Source organism: Cydia pomonella, chromosome 2, assembly GCF_033807575.1.
Source record: "Cydia pomonella isolate Wapato2018A chromosome 2, ilCydPomo1, whole genome shotgun sequence".
Classification (NCBI taxonomy): Eukaryota; Metazoa; Arthropoda; class Insecta; order Lepidoptera; family Tortricidae; genus Cydia; species Cydia pomonella.
The window spans coordinates 30,184,893-30,202,246 of NC_084704.1; the positions used below are offsets into that span (position 1 = coordinate 30,184,893).

The 17,354-nt window shown below is 36.3% G+C and overlaps 1 protein-coding gene and 1 long non-coding RNA gene across 2 annotated transcripts in view; one reads left to right on the forward strand and one right to left on the reverse strand.

Moving 5' to 3' along the window:
* LOC133515320 (microtubule-associated protein futsch) overlaps positions 1 to 17,354 on the forward strand; it is a 151,859-nt gene that overhangs the window by 66,788 nt on the left and 67,717 nt on the right. The window contains exons 4-5 of the mRNA XM_061847781.1: positions 3,126 to 3,212; positions 11,010 to 11,159. Coding sequence (XP_061703765.1) covers positions 3,126 to 3,212; positions 11,010 to 11,159 — 237 coding nt within the window. The remainder of the gene's footprint in view (positions 1 to 3,125; positions 3,213 to 11,009; positions 11,160 to 17,354) is intronic.
* On the reverse strand, positions 4,538 to 5,936 carry LOC133515605 (uncharacterized). Its single transcript, XR_009799054.1, has 2 exons — positions 5,886 to 5,936; positions 4,538 to 5,555 (listed from the first exon to the last, which is right to left on the reverse strand). It is a non-coding gene; the product is annotated as an uncharacterized LOC133515605 (long non-coding RNA).

Genomic DNA, 17,354 nt, shown 5'->3' on the forward strand with positions numbered 1-17,354 from the left:
TAATTGACAAATTGACACCTTATATGGGTGTGAATGGAAATACAGTAGCTATAATAAAATGAAAAAGCAATGAATGAAGAACGCTTTACGACCGCCTGTTAGAAAACAATATAGTTCAGTCACTGAGCAATCATAGTTCAAGTGAATGTCCATGTGAATTATTAACCGAATTTATTATTAGGCTTCTAATTATGGACAACGCTTTGATTCTGGAGGTTAACCACACTTCATACGGTGACCTTTCTGTTAAAGTCGAGAACAATGAACTAATTTATGTCAGTGAACTATTAGAATATTTATGAATTAGATTGAGGTGAACTATCATCAACTACTCAATTTTGCGGCTCATTATAACATTTTGGATTGTTTCCTTATAAGTACTTGAATAATGAAAAGTTAGAATTTCTCTCCTCTTCTTCCCCGCGTTGTCCAGGCATATTGCCACGCCTCATGGGAGCCTGGGGCCCGCTTGACAACTAATCCCAAGATTTGGCGTAGACACTAGTTTTTATGATAGCGACTGCCATCTAACCTTCCAACCAAGAGGGTAAACTAGGCCTTGTGGGGATTAGTCCGATTTCCACACGATGTTTTCCTTCACCGAAAAGCGACTGGTAAATATCAAATGATATTTCGTACATAAGTTCCTAAAAACTCATTGGTACGAGCCGGGGTTTGAACCCGCGACCTCCGGATTGCAAGTCGCACGCTCTTACCGCCAGGCCACCAGCGCTTTATTTAAGTCAGAATTTGGACTAGCAAGAGTCAGAATGTCAATTTAATGACTAAGCGGTTACATAACTTGATTTATTTGTAAATATCAAAATTGTTTATTGAGCCAATACTATGTTATTAATCATAAAGATCACATCACCATAACAACGTAGATTTATAAACATGTGAAAGACAATAATGTTATAACATAATCATACTAATATATTGTGGCCACAAGCCTGCTTTGAAGCCCTACAGTTTCTAATCCCGGCAGGGCACGTGGTTTGTGTGAGTGTGTTATTTGACTAGCAATAGCAAGTAAATACTGTTGAAATCCTAATAATCAGGAAATGACTGAATATAATGAAAAAAGATCTGAGTGAAAATGGACTCATAAAAGAAAATATCAAGAATAAAAAAGCGGCCAAGTGCGAGTCGGACTCGCCCATGAAGGGTTCCGTACCATTTATGACGTATTAAAAAAACTACTTACTAGATCTGGTTCAAACCAATTTTCGTTTGAAGTTTGCATGGTAATGTATATCATATATTTTTTTTAGATTTTTCATTCCGTTATTTTAGAAGTTACAGGGGGGGGGGGACACACTTTTTTTCACTTTGGAAGTGTCTCACGCGCAAACTATTCAGTTTAGAAAAAAATGATATTAGAAACCTAAATATTATTTTTGAAGACCTATCCTTAGATACCCCACACGTATGGGTTTGATGAAAAAAAAAAACTACTTACTCTGATCTCGTTCAAACCAATTTTCGGTGGAAGTTTGCATGGCAATGTATATCATATATTTTTTTTAGATTTTTCATTCTGGTATTTTAGAAGTTACGGGGGGGGGGGGGGGACACACTTTTTACCACTTTGGAAGTGTCTCTCGCGCAAACTATTCAGTTTAGAAAAAAATGATATTAGAAACCTCAATATCATTTTTAAAGACCTATCCATAGATACCCCACACGTATGGGTTTGATGAAAAAAGATTTTTTGAGTTTCAGTTCTAAGTATGGGGAACCCCCAAAATTTATTGTTTTTTTTCTATTTTTGTGTAAACATCATAATGCGGTTCATAGAATACATCTACTTACCAAGTTTGAACAGTATAGCTTTTATAGTTTCGGAAAAAAGTGGCTGTGACAGAATCGGACAGACAGACGGACATGACGAATCTATAAGGGTTCCGTTTTTTGCCATTTGGCTACGGAACCCTAAAAAAGCCTTAGCAGCAATGTGAAGGTTGGCTAAAAGCCTTAATGCTGCTATAGATGAAGATCAATTAGATAAACGCTTTTTAGTTTTCATGTAGTTTTTGTCTTATCTTTGCGCAACTAGTCTTCCCACGATATCTTCTTCACGACATTTGAGATACTTGACTAAGTATGTCGCAATGTCACAACGCAAAAACTTATTCACACAGAAAACCTGTTATGCCATCCTAGTAAGGTTTTTAATTGTTTGTTCGAGCTGTTTTTTAACTTTGTTCTATTATACAATACTTTTTTGTAGGTAATGTTACACTTTCACGATGTGGGTGTTATTATTTAATACATAATAGGCGTTACATACAAACATTCAATTATTCATTGGGAATGTAATGTCGAAGTCTAAAAATTTCTTTTCGCCGAGTCAGCAAAACGATAAAAGAAATGGCGTTATTGTTACCGTAAATGTACTCGTACAGTTTTGTTATTTATACGGCTAGGGGCCAATTCGACTTGAGAAGAAATATGCCTGTTGGCTTTCATTTCGCTATATCGCTACATTTGGTGTTACGAAGAGTAAAAAATTTAAAGACGACATGTTAATATATTATAAGTTATAAGGCTACATGTCGATTACAGGTGCTTAGTCTGCTCGTCTGCTTCCTTTATCATAAAAAATCCATGCTTAATGTGACACCTCAGCTATGATGATACTTATCACAAAACTCGTGATCCATATGGTAGTATTGTTATTATATAGTAAACATCTGGGATGAGCTTTGCTCGGAAAACATATGAAAACTCAAAAATGCGAGTTTTTCTAGAGATAAAACCTAGCTACATCGATTTTTCACCCCCGTTAACCGCCATATAACAAATATTTATCATCGAACCGTTAGAGCCGTTTCCGAGATCCCCGAAATATGTAAATATATATGTACAAAAATTGCTCGTAGAAAAGTATAAGATAATATAGTAACCAAGTCACCTGTCATTATTCGATTATAATTGGGCGTCAAATTTTGCTTCAGTTAGTATGAAGTTATGAGATACGTCACTTGTTATTTCTTGTGTAAAATCTGGCAAGTAATTTTTGACAGTCCGTAAAAACGTACGAAAAATCGACGAGTATGAATATCTGATATACAGCCTTACATCACTCAGCACCCCATTCATATCATGCTCTCTCTTTCCAGGAAACGGCAAGAAGCGGGACAGCGTCGCAGCGCCGACGCCCCCGCCTGCCCGCCAGCCCCCGACCCCGCCGCAGCCGCCCGCCCAGGGTGAGTCATCCCTTAGACCACTTTAATAAATCTGCATTCCCTGTTTTGTTACTTTACGCAACAAATCTTCTGAAGTTTGTCGCTTTGTTAGAATTATTTGTGCTCTTTATACTAACCTAATATCAAGAGAACTCTAAATTATTAAGTGTAGCTTTTCAAATCATAATGAAATAACTGCAATTAAATAATAAATATTATAGGACGTTATTACACAAATTGACTAAATCCCACAGTAAGCTCAATAAGGCTTGTGTTGAGGGTACTTAGACAACGATATATATAATATATAAATATTTATAAATACTTAAATACATAGAAAACACCCATGACTCAGGAACAAATATCCATGCTCATCACACGAATAAGTGCCCTTACCAGGATTTGAACCCGGGACCATCAGCTTCGTAGGCAGGGTCACTACCAACTAGGCCAAACCGGTCGGCAATTTTTCTATGATATTCCATTTCAGGAGAAAACGGTTTCCACAAACTAAATTTTAACACATCACTTTGATTTTGATGTCGATCGCTTCAGCATAATATATTCTAGGTTTATAGGTATCGCTTTTTTGAAAAATATTTTTTTTGTTTTGAAACTTTAAAAAAAAAACCTTTAAACCTTGTTTTTCTATGATATTCCATTTCAGGAGAAAACGGTTTCCACAAACTAAATTTTAACACATCACTTTGATTTTGATGTCGATCGCTTCAGCATAATATATTCTAGGTTTATAGGTATCGCTTTTTTGAAAAATATTTTTTTTGTTTTGAAACTTTAAAAAAAAAACCTTTAAACCTTGTTTTTCATTGTGTCAATAACATACTCAAAAATTATGGAGATTTTTTCGACGATCACGTGGTATACATCCCTCTTAATATAATTATTATGGTTATTGATTGTAAAATCAGCCTTGCTTCCTAGCTGGGAATACGCTAGAACTGAGTACGGACGGAATAGGGATCTGAGTTCTTTCATAAACATATTCACACAAATATACCAAAATGTGTAGGGTAACCTGTTCAACAGTTAACCACCTAATATTCAAAGCATCACACCGCGTAATAGGTCAATCAGAGTCAACTTTTTTCTACTTTTACCGAAAGGTAAGTTATCTGGCTATAATTTGGCATTTAAGAATATTTCGTATACTTAACAGTTCTTGAGAAAGTCAAGTTTAAAAAAAAAATGGGAAATGGCTAACTGTGTCCACCCCCTAGTACACTATTAACCGGGGGGGTATGCTACAATTAACCATGGCGTACACAGTTAATCACTCAATATGAATAATTATTTATTTTGAAATAATAACCCCATTCGTTATAATATTTGGCTTTTATTTTGAAATAAAGGGTACATTCGACAAAATCAACAAAAAAACATAATCTTCTTACGTTAGTTAGGAACAAAATAAAGTGTTTATGAATTCAACAATTTAACTTAAAGTTTTGAAACATTAATGATATCAAAAGCGTTTTTTATTATAATTATATCAATATGAGTGAGTTTTGACTTCTTAAATATAAAATTAGAACTAACTTATACGCTTAATAGGACATACGACTATGGAGATCCATTTAGTTTCATTATAATCTTCTTATTAATTATTGGCACGTAATCAGTCTCAAATCAGTGTTTTAAAATACTAATAAGCCTCATATTTATAATAATTGGCCTTTATAAACTTATTAATCAACAAACATATAGCACTGACAGCTAAAGAGATCCAAATAGTTTTTTGCTAATACTTTTTCAGGTCGCTGGACAGTAGTGGTGGCAGTCTCGTCTAAATTATAGAGTACCATCTCCAAAGCAAGGATGTCTTTCCATGATAGATTTTAAATTGTGGAAAAAAGACTCAACGTTGTGTTTGTTGAAGGCAGTTGCCCTTCCTAAACTACAAGCCTCTGGCTTTCTTAGGGAGATTTCTGGATGTCTTTTTCTAAATGCACGCAGCCATTCTATTCCAGCCATTTTTTCACGTATCCATGTTGGTGGTATATTATCGTGGTCGTTAATTTTGGCCATTTGATATGCGATACGACGGCAATCTCTAGTAGTGAGGCCGTAAAACAGTAAAGCACAAAGTTCAATATATTTGACTAACTCTTGTTCCTCCTCTGAAGTAAAAATTTTATTCACTTCGTAGTTTGGTGTCAAACGCACTGGCTGACCAGCATTTTCATTGGCTCTTTTCACGTACAGGCGGACGGTCGGATAACTAAGTTTGCATTCTTTACTAGCCTTCCTTATGCTCATTCCAGCTTGGACTAATTCTATAGCCTTCTTCATGTCATCTGCGGAATGGCCTCCTTTCTTTCGTTCTGGTTGCTTACTACGCCCCATCTAAAAAATAAATTGAATCAAAATTGAAAAAAGCAGCAAACAAATAAAGCTTTTCAAATAATTGAGGTATGGTACACAATTAATCTCATGCGGTACACAATTAGCCATAGTTAGTACACAGTTAACCATGGTTAACTGTAGAACGTACCGTTTTGGTTAATTGTAGACCACCCCACTCCCGAAGCCGTTACGCAAACCTCATTTTTAAATGAGCGTCACTACGCACACAAGTACTTTACCAGATGGAACATGTTTAGTTAGTTTACACAACGAACATATAAGCATCTATGTGATGCTAAGCTAAAACGAGTAAAGAGAAAAAGTACTCACGTTGTTTTTTCACGTGTCTTCATTAAAAAAACACAAAATCGTTCTTCACACAACTGGCGCGCACGCTAGCTCGCGGCAAACTGGGGACGGGGGAGAGGGGCTATTCTGTCATTCATCGCGCGGCGCTGCACGAAGTGGCAACATCGCGTTTGCAAATTATAGCGATGGTTAACTGTGTCCACATGGTTAACTGTTGAACAGGAGACCCTACCCGAAAATTCTGCTGAAACTAAAAGGGCCAGTTTAATTTAAGTGCTGTATGGAAGATATCCTAAAACGTTCGAAAAAACGGGCATCTTTACTCCAATACAGTTACCAATTTAGGAAAATTTCACTATACATAGGTACAGGTTTAAAAAAAAAGGTTTAAATGTACCTGTAAGGTTTGTAGTATCGCTCGCAGACGTATTTGCTTGATAATACTTGGTTTATGCCTGTGAGGTTTCGGTAAGAAAATAAGCCTATAAGGTCTATTTATTTTATGATGTCCCCAGGAAAGATACATAACCTTAGCTCACACTAAAATTTTTTTGACACTAACCTTGCTACTTTAATACTCAACGATTTCATAATTAATGCAAATGCAGCAGTTTACTACATAATATATTACTTAGTTTCCCGAAAAACGGAACGTTTTGAACATCGGAAGCTACGGGTAAAATTCCGATTAAAGGTACTCAAGTTGAGTCACCCCTGCGTAAAAGATGACTCAACACATTGGGGAGGGTCGCGAAAAGGGAGGCGCTGAACTGTAGTAACTTCGGACACGCACCGTTCTTGTTTCCAATTCAAGGTTAAATAGTACTATTAAGTTTCAAGGCTGAACCAGCTGAAATTTTCATATAATGGCAATAACCAGCTTATTATTTGTAGTAAGTATTGAGAACCTACATTGAAGCTATGGCGATGTAATTCGCTTATGGGTTTTCATATATCCAAATAGTCCCAAAGGCTTGATACTACCTATTATATTATACCACGGAATGTATGATACATTTAGCATATATCGCAGGGATATGTTTTTAATTGAGATTCGGTCAAAGCCCTAAGCTGTCCTCAGCTGATATATGATTACGTTCGTTTCGTGTAAGGTACATGTTAAAAAAAGCGGCCAAGTGCGAGTCGGACTCGCCCATGAAGGGTTCCGCACCATTTATGACGTACCTATTAAAAAAAACTCCTTACTAGATCTCGTTCAAACCAATTTTCGGTGGAAGTTTGCATGGCAATGTATATCATATATTTTTTTTAGATTTTTCATTATGTTTGTGTAAAAATCCTAATGCGGTTCATAGAATACATCTACTTACCAAGTTTGAACAGTATAGCTCTTATAGTTTCGGAAAAAAGTGGCGGTGACAGAATCGGACAGACAGACGGACATGACGAATCTATAAGGGTTCCGTTTTTTGCCATTTGGCTACGGAACCCTAAAAAGTATCTCCATTCAGTCATTATCTTTTCTATTTCGTAATACACTGGTGTCTACTGAAATATATAATAACTAGACGGTTTATTTAAAGAAATTCTGTGGTTCAAGTTTCCTAAACCTATTCTATTTTAACGTTGTTAGTGACAACACATGAGCAACGTTTACACGAACCGGTGGAACCGTCCCAAATGTGGTTAGTTTTCTTTACTATTTCACCCATTCATTTATTTTGACTGTATTTATCTAGGTTTATAAATTTCACTGTTCATTTATTTTGACTTTTTTATTTATCTAAGTTTATAGAATTTAAATAAATAAATAATATAATGTATAGGTATATATCGAGTAACAATAGAACCCAAATGTGGTTATTTTTTTCATTATTTCCCCCATTCATTTATTTTGACTTTGTATTTATCTAGGTTTATACATTTTATAAAATTATAAATATATATAATGCATAGGTATATAGCGTGTAACAATAGGTTATTTAAAAAAAAAAACTATGTTTTACTCTGGTGTAATTTTTGTTTACTTTGCGTACAAGTAATAATAGCGAAGCGAAGTAATGCATATGTGTAGGCAAACTAAAACGTATAGGTGGGGAAATTTGTTTGCCAATGCCACTGCACTGGTGTTGTGCATTATGGATGCCACACACAACAGGCAGTGTCTTTTTGAATGTACAAATCTTATCTCCTGTATATTATGAGCTTTAACTTATATGAGATTTCTTTCAATCATCGATCGCTTCGCTCTATATTTCGAGACCTATATGTTAGTATAGCTAGTATACATCGAAAGTCGAAACAGAAGTCAAAGACCTGAGCCGTAGGAAGTGGCGAGGTAATGGCTGCCGTTCGATCGGAACCTGTCAATATGTTCGGTACACTCACTGTCAAAACAACTTGCGTAAAACGAAACGTTTGTGGTTCAATAGGCAAATTCTATTTTATTATAGTTTGCTAAAGTCATTTTCGTACTAAAGTTTTACATTTCGAAACATACTCGTATAATTTAATTTTAATGTTTTACCATCGCCTTGCTATGCACCTGCAAGCTGAACATGTACGTATACTTATGCTAAGTTCTATGCTTTCTGCCGTACGGGATAGGACTATAGTTTTTTTTTGCATTGGAGGAAAGGTAAACTATCTTGACATGTCTGTTTGAGAATGTAAAAAATCGTATATGATTTATAATCGTTACATATTTACTGTGAATTATTTTTCAAAAGTGATTTTTAATAAAAAGACACGTCAATATCGCTTACCTTCTTTCTAATGCAAAAAAAAACTACAGAGTTTGGGTTGATTTTTTTGATGTCATTTGCCGGGTGCCTTATTCGGTCCGGTTTCATTTGCGCCTACGGCTGACATGTTACTAAATGATACATACGATAAAGACGTCATGAAATCAGTGACAGACAAAGTGACAACATATGTTGTGTTGCGATACATTGTGCCATTTCGGCAATCATCGTTAAATAGATGACTGTACTCTAGTACCTATACTATAGTATCTATACTAGAACAATGACAACTGTGTCAAACCTGCCCTAGGGCATAGCGCGTTGGTAGCGACTGTACCGTCTAACCAGGAAGTCTAGTCTAGTATGATATCTATCACTTGCTAACTGGTCGACACTTTTACTTCACTCTCTATATTTAGTTACTCACATGTTTCGCTTTAGTGACAATTTGTAGGCAGGTATATGTTGCGACATGAGTTTGATTTTAAGACATGTAACGTATCTATTTTCGAAAAAAAGTCAGGATATGATGATCTCACTTGTCTACGTACATAACAGCGTGATAATGACAGTTGGGGTCTGTTTTAATCGCGCGGTGATGATAAGTGAGATTTGGTTTTATCATCCATCTATTATGCCTCGCACTTTTATACCTAAGTACTTGTTAAAAAAATATGGTCATGACGACAGACAGGTGATAAAAGCACGACCGTCATAGTCTCGCAGAATTTCTAAGTAATACCAAATATGTGTTGGATATAAATATGAATTCATAATATATGCTTGTGGATTCATAATAATAAACCGGCCAAGAGCACGTCAGACCTTTCTCAGAATAGAGTTCCGTAGTTACCTGTCCGTCAAAATAGTTTTTTGGAAAAAACTCTAGAACGGCTTAACCCGTCAGGTTCTCTGTAGTTTTCCTTGAAAAATTAGAGAATTTTTTCATTATTTCCGAAGAAAATATGTTTATCATAGAATGCCACCCTTATTCGTTTGAAAGACCTATCCAACGACACACCACACTAAAGGGTAAAAGCGAAAAAAACATTCACCCCTACTTTTCGTGTATGGGAGTCCTATTATTTTTTATTTTATAAGGGTTAGTTAACTACGGAACCCCTGAAACAGACCCAGTCAAAATCTGTCGACTACTTAATAGGCACTTGACATTTGAGGAATGTACAATAAATTGTCAGAGTCAGGAAACAATTATAATGATGATGATGGTGAAAAAGGACCCCAGGTTTTTTATTATAATTTTGTTATGAAACTAAATATTAGATACAATTTGTTTATGTATGTAGTATGTACCTGATCCGCGGACGCAAATTACAAGCCACATGCCACCCATGATGATAATTATGCAACGGATATTAGCGTCGATCCAAATCGATCCATCATGGCTGTATGTAACCAGGTGTGTAAATAAAAGAAACCATCAATTAAACTAGTTACAATACATACTTACCAGACATTTAGTAGACCTTATATCAATGCAAAAAGGCTTACAAATGATTGTCCAAGTGTCTTATAACAGTTATAACAAACTCCTGCTAAGCTGCTCTGCGCCTGTAATTTTGCAACAACTTACGCAAACTATTAACTATAGACAATGCCTCAGGTTGTCCTTTAAAAGTGTGTCAAACGTTGATGTTATCTCACTTAGGAGCACCTTATTTATATGCTGTTAAAATTCAAAATGGCATGTCATAAAGACGTTTACAACTGGTTCGATTATCGTACGGGGCCATTCACGGAGGCATTACCGATTTGCTTATTCTATAACGGTCTCAGTCTATATGGTCTTCGTACGCACTTACTTCTTTTGTGTTAAGGACGGCAGATTAGGTTTTATAGTGTTGCTTTCAATGTCTATCGTAGGTGTATCTGTATAGTAAGGTTCGTGGAGGTGCATTTAGGCTGAGCTTGACTGATTGCGCTGTTTGTTTAAAGGGAGGTCATAATACCTGCCTGCAGTGAATGTATTAGACGTTCATTTGGTGTACCTGCAATTTGTGTAAATTACCTTGTTTAACTTTGTCTTCTGTAGCTTAGTTAGTAAACTGGTGACCCAGAGCCTTAAGTAGAATCTCACCCAAAGCTGTGGACTTTCTATATTTCCGTCATTCATTATTGAAAGAAATTATTTCGATTCTTTTTCTTCATTGAATAAAGCCAATAAGGACAATAAGTATAATATACTTAAATTACTTAAGTACGATCAGACAATCAATGGAAACGACAGTTGAAACAACAAAATGACACCAATTCAACTTTTTTAATTACAATCTAACCAAGCTCCCATGGTTCAAAGTCTGGACATAGACCGAATCTTATTAAATTCCAGATTATAGGATCTTGAAGCTATGGTTTTAGTACTTAACTCCTTTGCTTCTCATTCTTATGCCACTCTGACATTCAACGTTTCTTCTTCCAGCGAAGAAAAATGGCGTCGTCCCGAAGCTGTCATCTTCACCGGTCGCAGTGCGTGCGCGCACGTCTCTTGCGCCGCCGCCGTCGCCGCGCAAGCCCGCGGCGAGGCGCACCCCAGCGCAGAGGCCAAATACATTGCCGACTAACAACAAAGGTACGTCATAGTCAAAGGTTTCGATAAATGGCGCCAGCATAGGTTTCCACTGTTTCAGTTTTGTTCTGGAATTCGGCTTCCAGGCCATAAAAAAAAAAACAAGAATATGAAGCAACCTATGCTAGTGCCACCTGTAAAAAAAAACTGCCAACCGTCCAACGCCATTCGTCTTAATGAAAGAATAAAGACCGCGCGAAAGGATTTAACCTGATAAACGTTATGAGAGGCTTTTGTTTTAGTCGAATGATGTCCATTGCTGGATAATAACAAGGACATCCATACATTGCCTTCCTTTGCTTTGTGTCTGCGTATAATCATAAAATCATCACTCCACCTACTAAGGACACTACATTACACAGAAAACCGCCTATCAGTTTCGATCCATATTGGCCACTCGAAGAACACGAGAGGGACAAATTACAACATAAACGACTCAAAATCCATTAAAATTTCATATCTACATCAGTGTATCGTAATAGGCAATTAATATCGCCCATTAAACATCTATCCCTTCACATAATGACTGAATTGGATTGCTGCGAAAGTACGCAAAGAAACGATAAACAGTGATGCTAAACCGGCCTCGTGCTGCCATCTAGTGCTTTACTTATAAACTATCGCGCTCGCTTTCGGACCGGTTCTCAGACGATTGCAGAGTTTTCTTATTTAGTAGTCACGATCGCCCAATGTAGATGGCACTGATGTTAAAAATTAATTTGTGTGCGGCAGCTGAAATAATAATAATTATTGGGGTGTACAACAGTAGGTTAGTTCTCAGTTTATTCAGTTTTCTTGATAGATACATACATTTCTGTTTAATACTTAAGGCTTAATACTATATGTGGAAACGTTGTAACTCGCCTTTCTGATATTACTAAATACATATAATAATGAAGAGGTTTCAATTATATTTATCTTTATAATTATAGTTATTTGGAACTCACTTCTAGGGCTGAGTGTAGATAACTTATAACTTTCCGTCTGCGCTCTAGCGCGAATTTATCACTTGCCACCCCCCCCCTTGCCTTGCCTTGTATTATAAAAGTGTCTTGTCTTGTCTTAAAAACGAAGAAGAGTACATTGAGTTATTATTTAATTATTTTTTTACTCTTAATAAAAACATATTTTTACAAGCAAACCCTTGAGTGATCACTAGTATATAGAACTAGCATCGATAGTTGAGTTTATCGATACAGGAACTCCCTACTTGTCAAACAATTGTGCCCCACGGATTTCTATGTCTGATCATTTATAAGTTTACGATAATATGTAAGAATGATAGATATCCAAGTAACAATACTTTATTATCAAATTTCGGGAGAGTTGTAGAATTCAGGCTTACATGTTTATGAATATTTTTGGAGGATGCTTTCTTAGTGATCTTGAAACTTTTAGAAGCGGAATTCCACTACGACGCGTTCACATAATAGATGTTTTTATAACCCTACACTACAGCAACATATCGGGCACTCTCGTTGAAAATGGCATTATTCATAACCATCTGTCAAATCTAACAAGCTGATGATAATCGTTCGTTAGGAAGAGACACAATTTAACAAAGGCTTCTTAAGTTTTATGAATAAGGGGTAATTAATTTGCTTGCTGTTGTTCGTTTCTACAATGTGTACTTAATAAATAAAAAATGCTTCGAATATTAGATTGATATATAATTTGAATCCTCGCTAGATAATAGCTAGCTGTGAAAATATTGATGAAATATATATGATATAATGATGAAAGGTCCTTCTACAGAAATTGACAGAAGTGAATCATAAAGACGAATGTTGGGACAGCTTAATGTAATATATTTAACCTATATCATCCATAATTGGGCTAACGTGGGAAGTATGCCCCATACCTAACGGTACAGGACGTCTGTGCTAGGGATATTGCGGATGAAGATTTGATGAACGGTAGTTTTTTTGATGCAGTGGTTGTAAGTTCCTTCCGATAATAAATTGAGCTTTTTCACGATCATGATTGTTGTTTAAAATAAGTTTTATTCACTCGAAACGAATATCCGCAATTCACAACTACTATTTATGATTAACAAAACTAGTGATTCATAGCCTTCACCCTTCGCCCTACAATCGCATTACAATATGAAAGTCAAAATAACACAAACTCGTCACTTCTTATCGCTGTCCGTCATAGGCCAAAATTACCTAGCAGTTACGCCCATCGATTCAATATATTAAATGAGTGTTTTTGATATTTCACCGGCACCTGTACAATTTCTACCGCTTTACGCTTTAAAAGTTGAATGTCCAATTAGTCCGTTATGTATTATATCTATTTAATGAAAGCTACTGCAATTGGCTTCAATATTATTTACCAATTAATACTGTGTTTTTTTGCTCCAGTCATGGAATGTATGGCGCCATTCATTTTCAAAATATAAAATATCAATGAAAAATTAAACTCAAAATGTCAAATATGTATCAGTGAAAAATTAAACTCGAGCAGCTCTTTGGCTCTTGTTTAGCGTTTAAAAACTGATGGTAAATACTTGTTTTACAGGATTTGTCTATACTATTCCATTACTGGTGCCTGTTACATTATAGGGGTGTTATATGGTATATTAAATCGATGGTTACGCCGCCACTATGACGTTCTTGTACCGACTTGTTCCGCATCCGCATTAAGCTTCGCATCGATTTTGTGGGAATGCGGATTTTGAAAATGATGCCGAAGTTCCGCGGTTGCGGATGCGATTATTCGCATCATCCCTGCTCTGTGCCCAATAATGGGACGGATATAATACAAGTAGGAATATTAGTCATGTGGAGGGTACTGTCTATCAAGGTGTTGACAAGTTCCGCTACCTCGGATGTACAGTCACCGATATAAACACCCGGGAGGAGGAAATTGCAGTCCGCATTCAAAACGCACTACGATGTACGTAGTGCAGCCCTCCATAAAATATTAAGAATCTATAAAACCGTCATTCGGCCTATTCTTATGTACGGCTGTGAGGCCTGGACACTAACTCAAAAAGAGGAAAGTCAGCTCCTGATAGCGGAAAGAAAAGTGCTCAGGAAGATCCTGGGACCTGTCTGAAGTGACGACGGCTCCTGGAAGATCCGGAAAAATGCCGAGATCGAGGAGTTGGTGGCTGAGCCTAATATCATCGGCGTAACTAAATCCCACAGACTTCGCTGGCTCGGTCACCTACTCAGAATGGGGGAGGATCGCGCAGTCAAGGAATCGTACTTGGGGCGACCAACCGGCCGCCTACCGATCGGGCGCCCCAGGTACCGCTGGTGTGATGTCGTGGAGGCGGACCTGCGTCGGCTGAATGCCAATTCATGGCAGGAAACCGCGCTGGATCGGGACAGGTGGCGTTATCTCGTTTCGGAGGCCAAGATTATTTTTGGATCGCTGAGCCAAAGCAGTTAGTTAGTTAGGTATAGTAGTGATAACATTATTACAATGCCAGGCGTCGCGAAACAAATGATTTGCATTTATGTATATAAATAAAAACGCGATGAAATACAGTTAGCCATTGATAGCAGGCTGACGCAACTAGGAACAAAATAAGTTTTGTATGAAACTTGTTTCGCAAATCTTTGCCAACGAAGAAAAATAAAACGTCAGTGCTATTTATTCTGTCAAGTTTCTGTCAAGTCAACTGTCAGCCTAATTGTTTTGATTGTTTGGCTTCAATGTTTTGTTCGGGTATTTCGTGCAATTTCTTTATTATTTAGTGAAAATATAGAAAATAGTGAACCGTGATCAGAGTAAAGAACGAGTTTGTTACAATGCCACCGAGAAAACGGTTTACTAAGTGTGAAATATGTGGCAAGCGAGCCACTCGAGAAAATCACGAAAAAAGGGATTTTATGGCGAAATTTCCCTTGGATAAAGACCGGTACGTATTGCTTTAGATACTTTTGACCTTATTTTGGTGCAGCAGGCTTTAAACACATCGAAAATTTGATATTTTATATTATTTTTAGTTGTGAACTAGGGATGTACTAAAACTATCGATAATTGTATGTTTATTTGTATATCAGTGTAAGTAATAAAATAAAATATGTGAAATTTCCTGAGAACTTGCATTCAATATGACACACAATTAATTCGTCGAAGATTTTCAGTGGAAAATTATCTATCATCTATGCATTAATGGTCATTATTTAACATATTTGATTTGATTTATAGATGCATATTAGCGCTAAATAATCAGTTGATCATCTCATTAGCAAACACTTGGAATATAAACTGTACATAACCAAGGCTGTATGTTTTCAGATGCAGGCAGTGGGTTAAATTTGTTGGGAACGAAGACCTGATACATCTTCCCATAGAAAAGTTACATTTATTGAAACATGTATCTGCAGATCATTTTGAAAATAGTGCTTTTAATAAAAAAAAATTAAGAAAAAAATTAGTGAAGGATTTTATAATTACAATCTGAGTGTAACGAGGTATTCTAAAATAGAATCCTAGCGTAGTGAGGGATTCAAGTGTTAACGCCTATGGGTGGTATTCCACCTATGCAATTTCTTTGTCCAATGTGTATTGCGTCTCACATTTTGATTAATGACAGAGTGAGACGCATTGACATTGGACCAAGAAATTGGATAGGTGGAATACCACCCTAAGGTGGAAATATTTTTGCTACCACGTGATAAATTTACATACTGCTTTTCACATCACCTATGAGGAAATTATTATGGTACAAATAAATAAATAAATTTAATTAATGGTAATTAAATTAAATAATTTAACCTAAGAAGTATGCAAAAAGAGGAAAAAAGTGATCCCTCCTAGTAGGGAAAAAAAGTGCTACTTTGATCCTTCCTAGCGGTGAAGAACAGCAAGGTGTTCTAAAAAAAATCGAGTCCACATTAAGCTCGACCACGTATTAGTCCACTCATAGAACTATCCACTATATAACATACAACTTAAATGTTGACTCGATCCTAACTTGATGTCGAGTACAAAATTTGTAGACAAGAGTCTATATTTCAACCCTCCCCATTTTATCGATATCGATAAGAAACGCAAGCGTGTAGCGTACTACACTATTTAAATTGCTTATGTTGGTACTAAGGTTCTTTGACAGTTCTTTGTCGTACATTTTGGTAATGATTTGCGAAACAAAGGGATTCCACTCGCTAGTATGGAAGTCCCGTCTCTTAAAACGTAGTGATTATATACTCTTTGATTGATAGTTGCGAAAGTTTTATTTTTACAGTGTTGCACTGTGTCATAGTCCATAATTGGAATTGTTAATTGGCCCCCGTTTACAAATCGCGGAGCGAGGCGCCAACGAGGTTATTAATTAAGGTTATTAATGCAATAACGCTTTTACTTTTTTGGTCTCTTGCGGACTTTGACTTTCTTTTAATTTGTTTGGTAGAGGTCAGGTATTCATTTGTTTTATTTTATCACGAGGCTAGTACCAAATATTTATTAATTTTGTGAGATGAGGAAAGTCTTAAGGCAATTTCGTGCTTCGAATTTGACAGCTAAACGTGATGGCGCTGTACGGCTCCGTGAATTATGTAGGTAGGTAGGTTGTTAAAGTTTGACGTTTGACAATTCAGTGAAAAGAATAAAATATTGTGCAGTGCAGCGCCATATGTTTTGACTGGCAAACTAGCCGGCATGTTTTTTTTATTATTTTAGCCTTTACCTCTCCATTACAATCTATAACTCTTTGCAAGTGCCTAAAAGCAAAAAAACGATAACACAATATTTCTATAGAACGATGTTATTGCTAATAATTTTATATCAGGCGTTTATACTTTTTTAAGGGAAATTAATAAAGCTGGTCGATATAGATTAAAAAATGTGCGTGCAGCTTAGATGAGAAATTGTACTGTCTTCTGTTTGATTACACAACGTCTCGATAGTGAAATTACAATATGTATTTGAAATAAAGGAAAATGAAAAGGAACCCATCGCCTTAGCAGGGATTTCTACTCATTTCTCTCCGACTACCACTATCTATTTGATATGTTGATACATACAACTATTACAAGTGAGCTAATTACGGCGATAATATTTTCATCAAACCTTTGTTTACGACTTATATACATGCGCCTAGCGACCTCTAAAAATAAAATCTATCTTAACTAAATTCTTCATCCCTTTACTACTCCTAAATTAAATGTTCTGTGCAATAATTTCTGCGACTACCCACTCTGCTACGGTGTGTGAGCGAAACAGCGATATGGACGTATT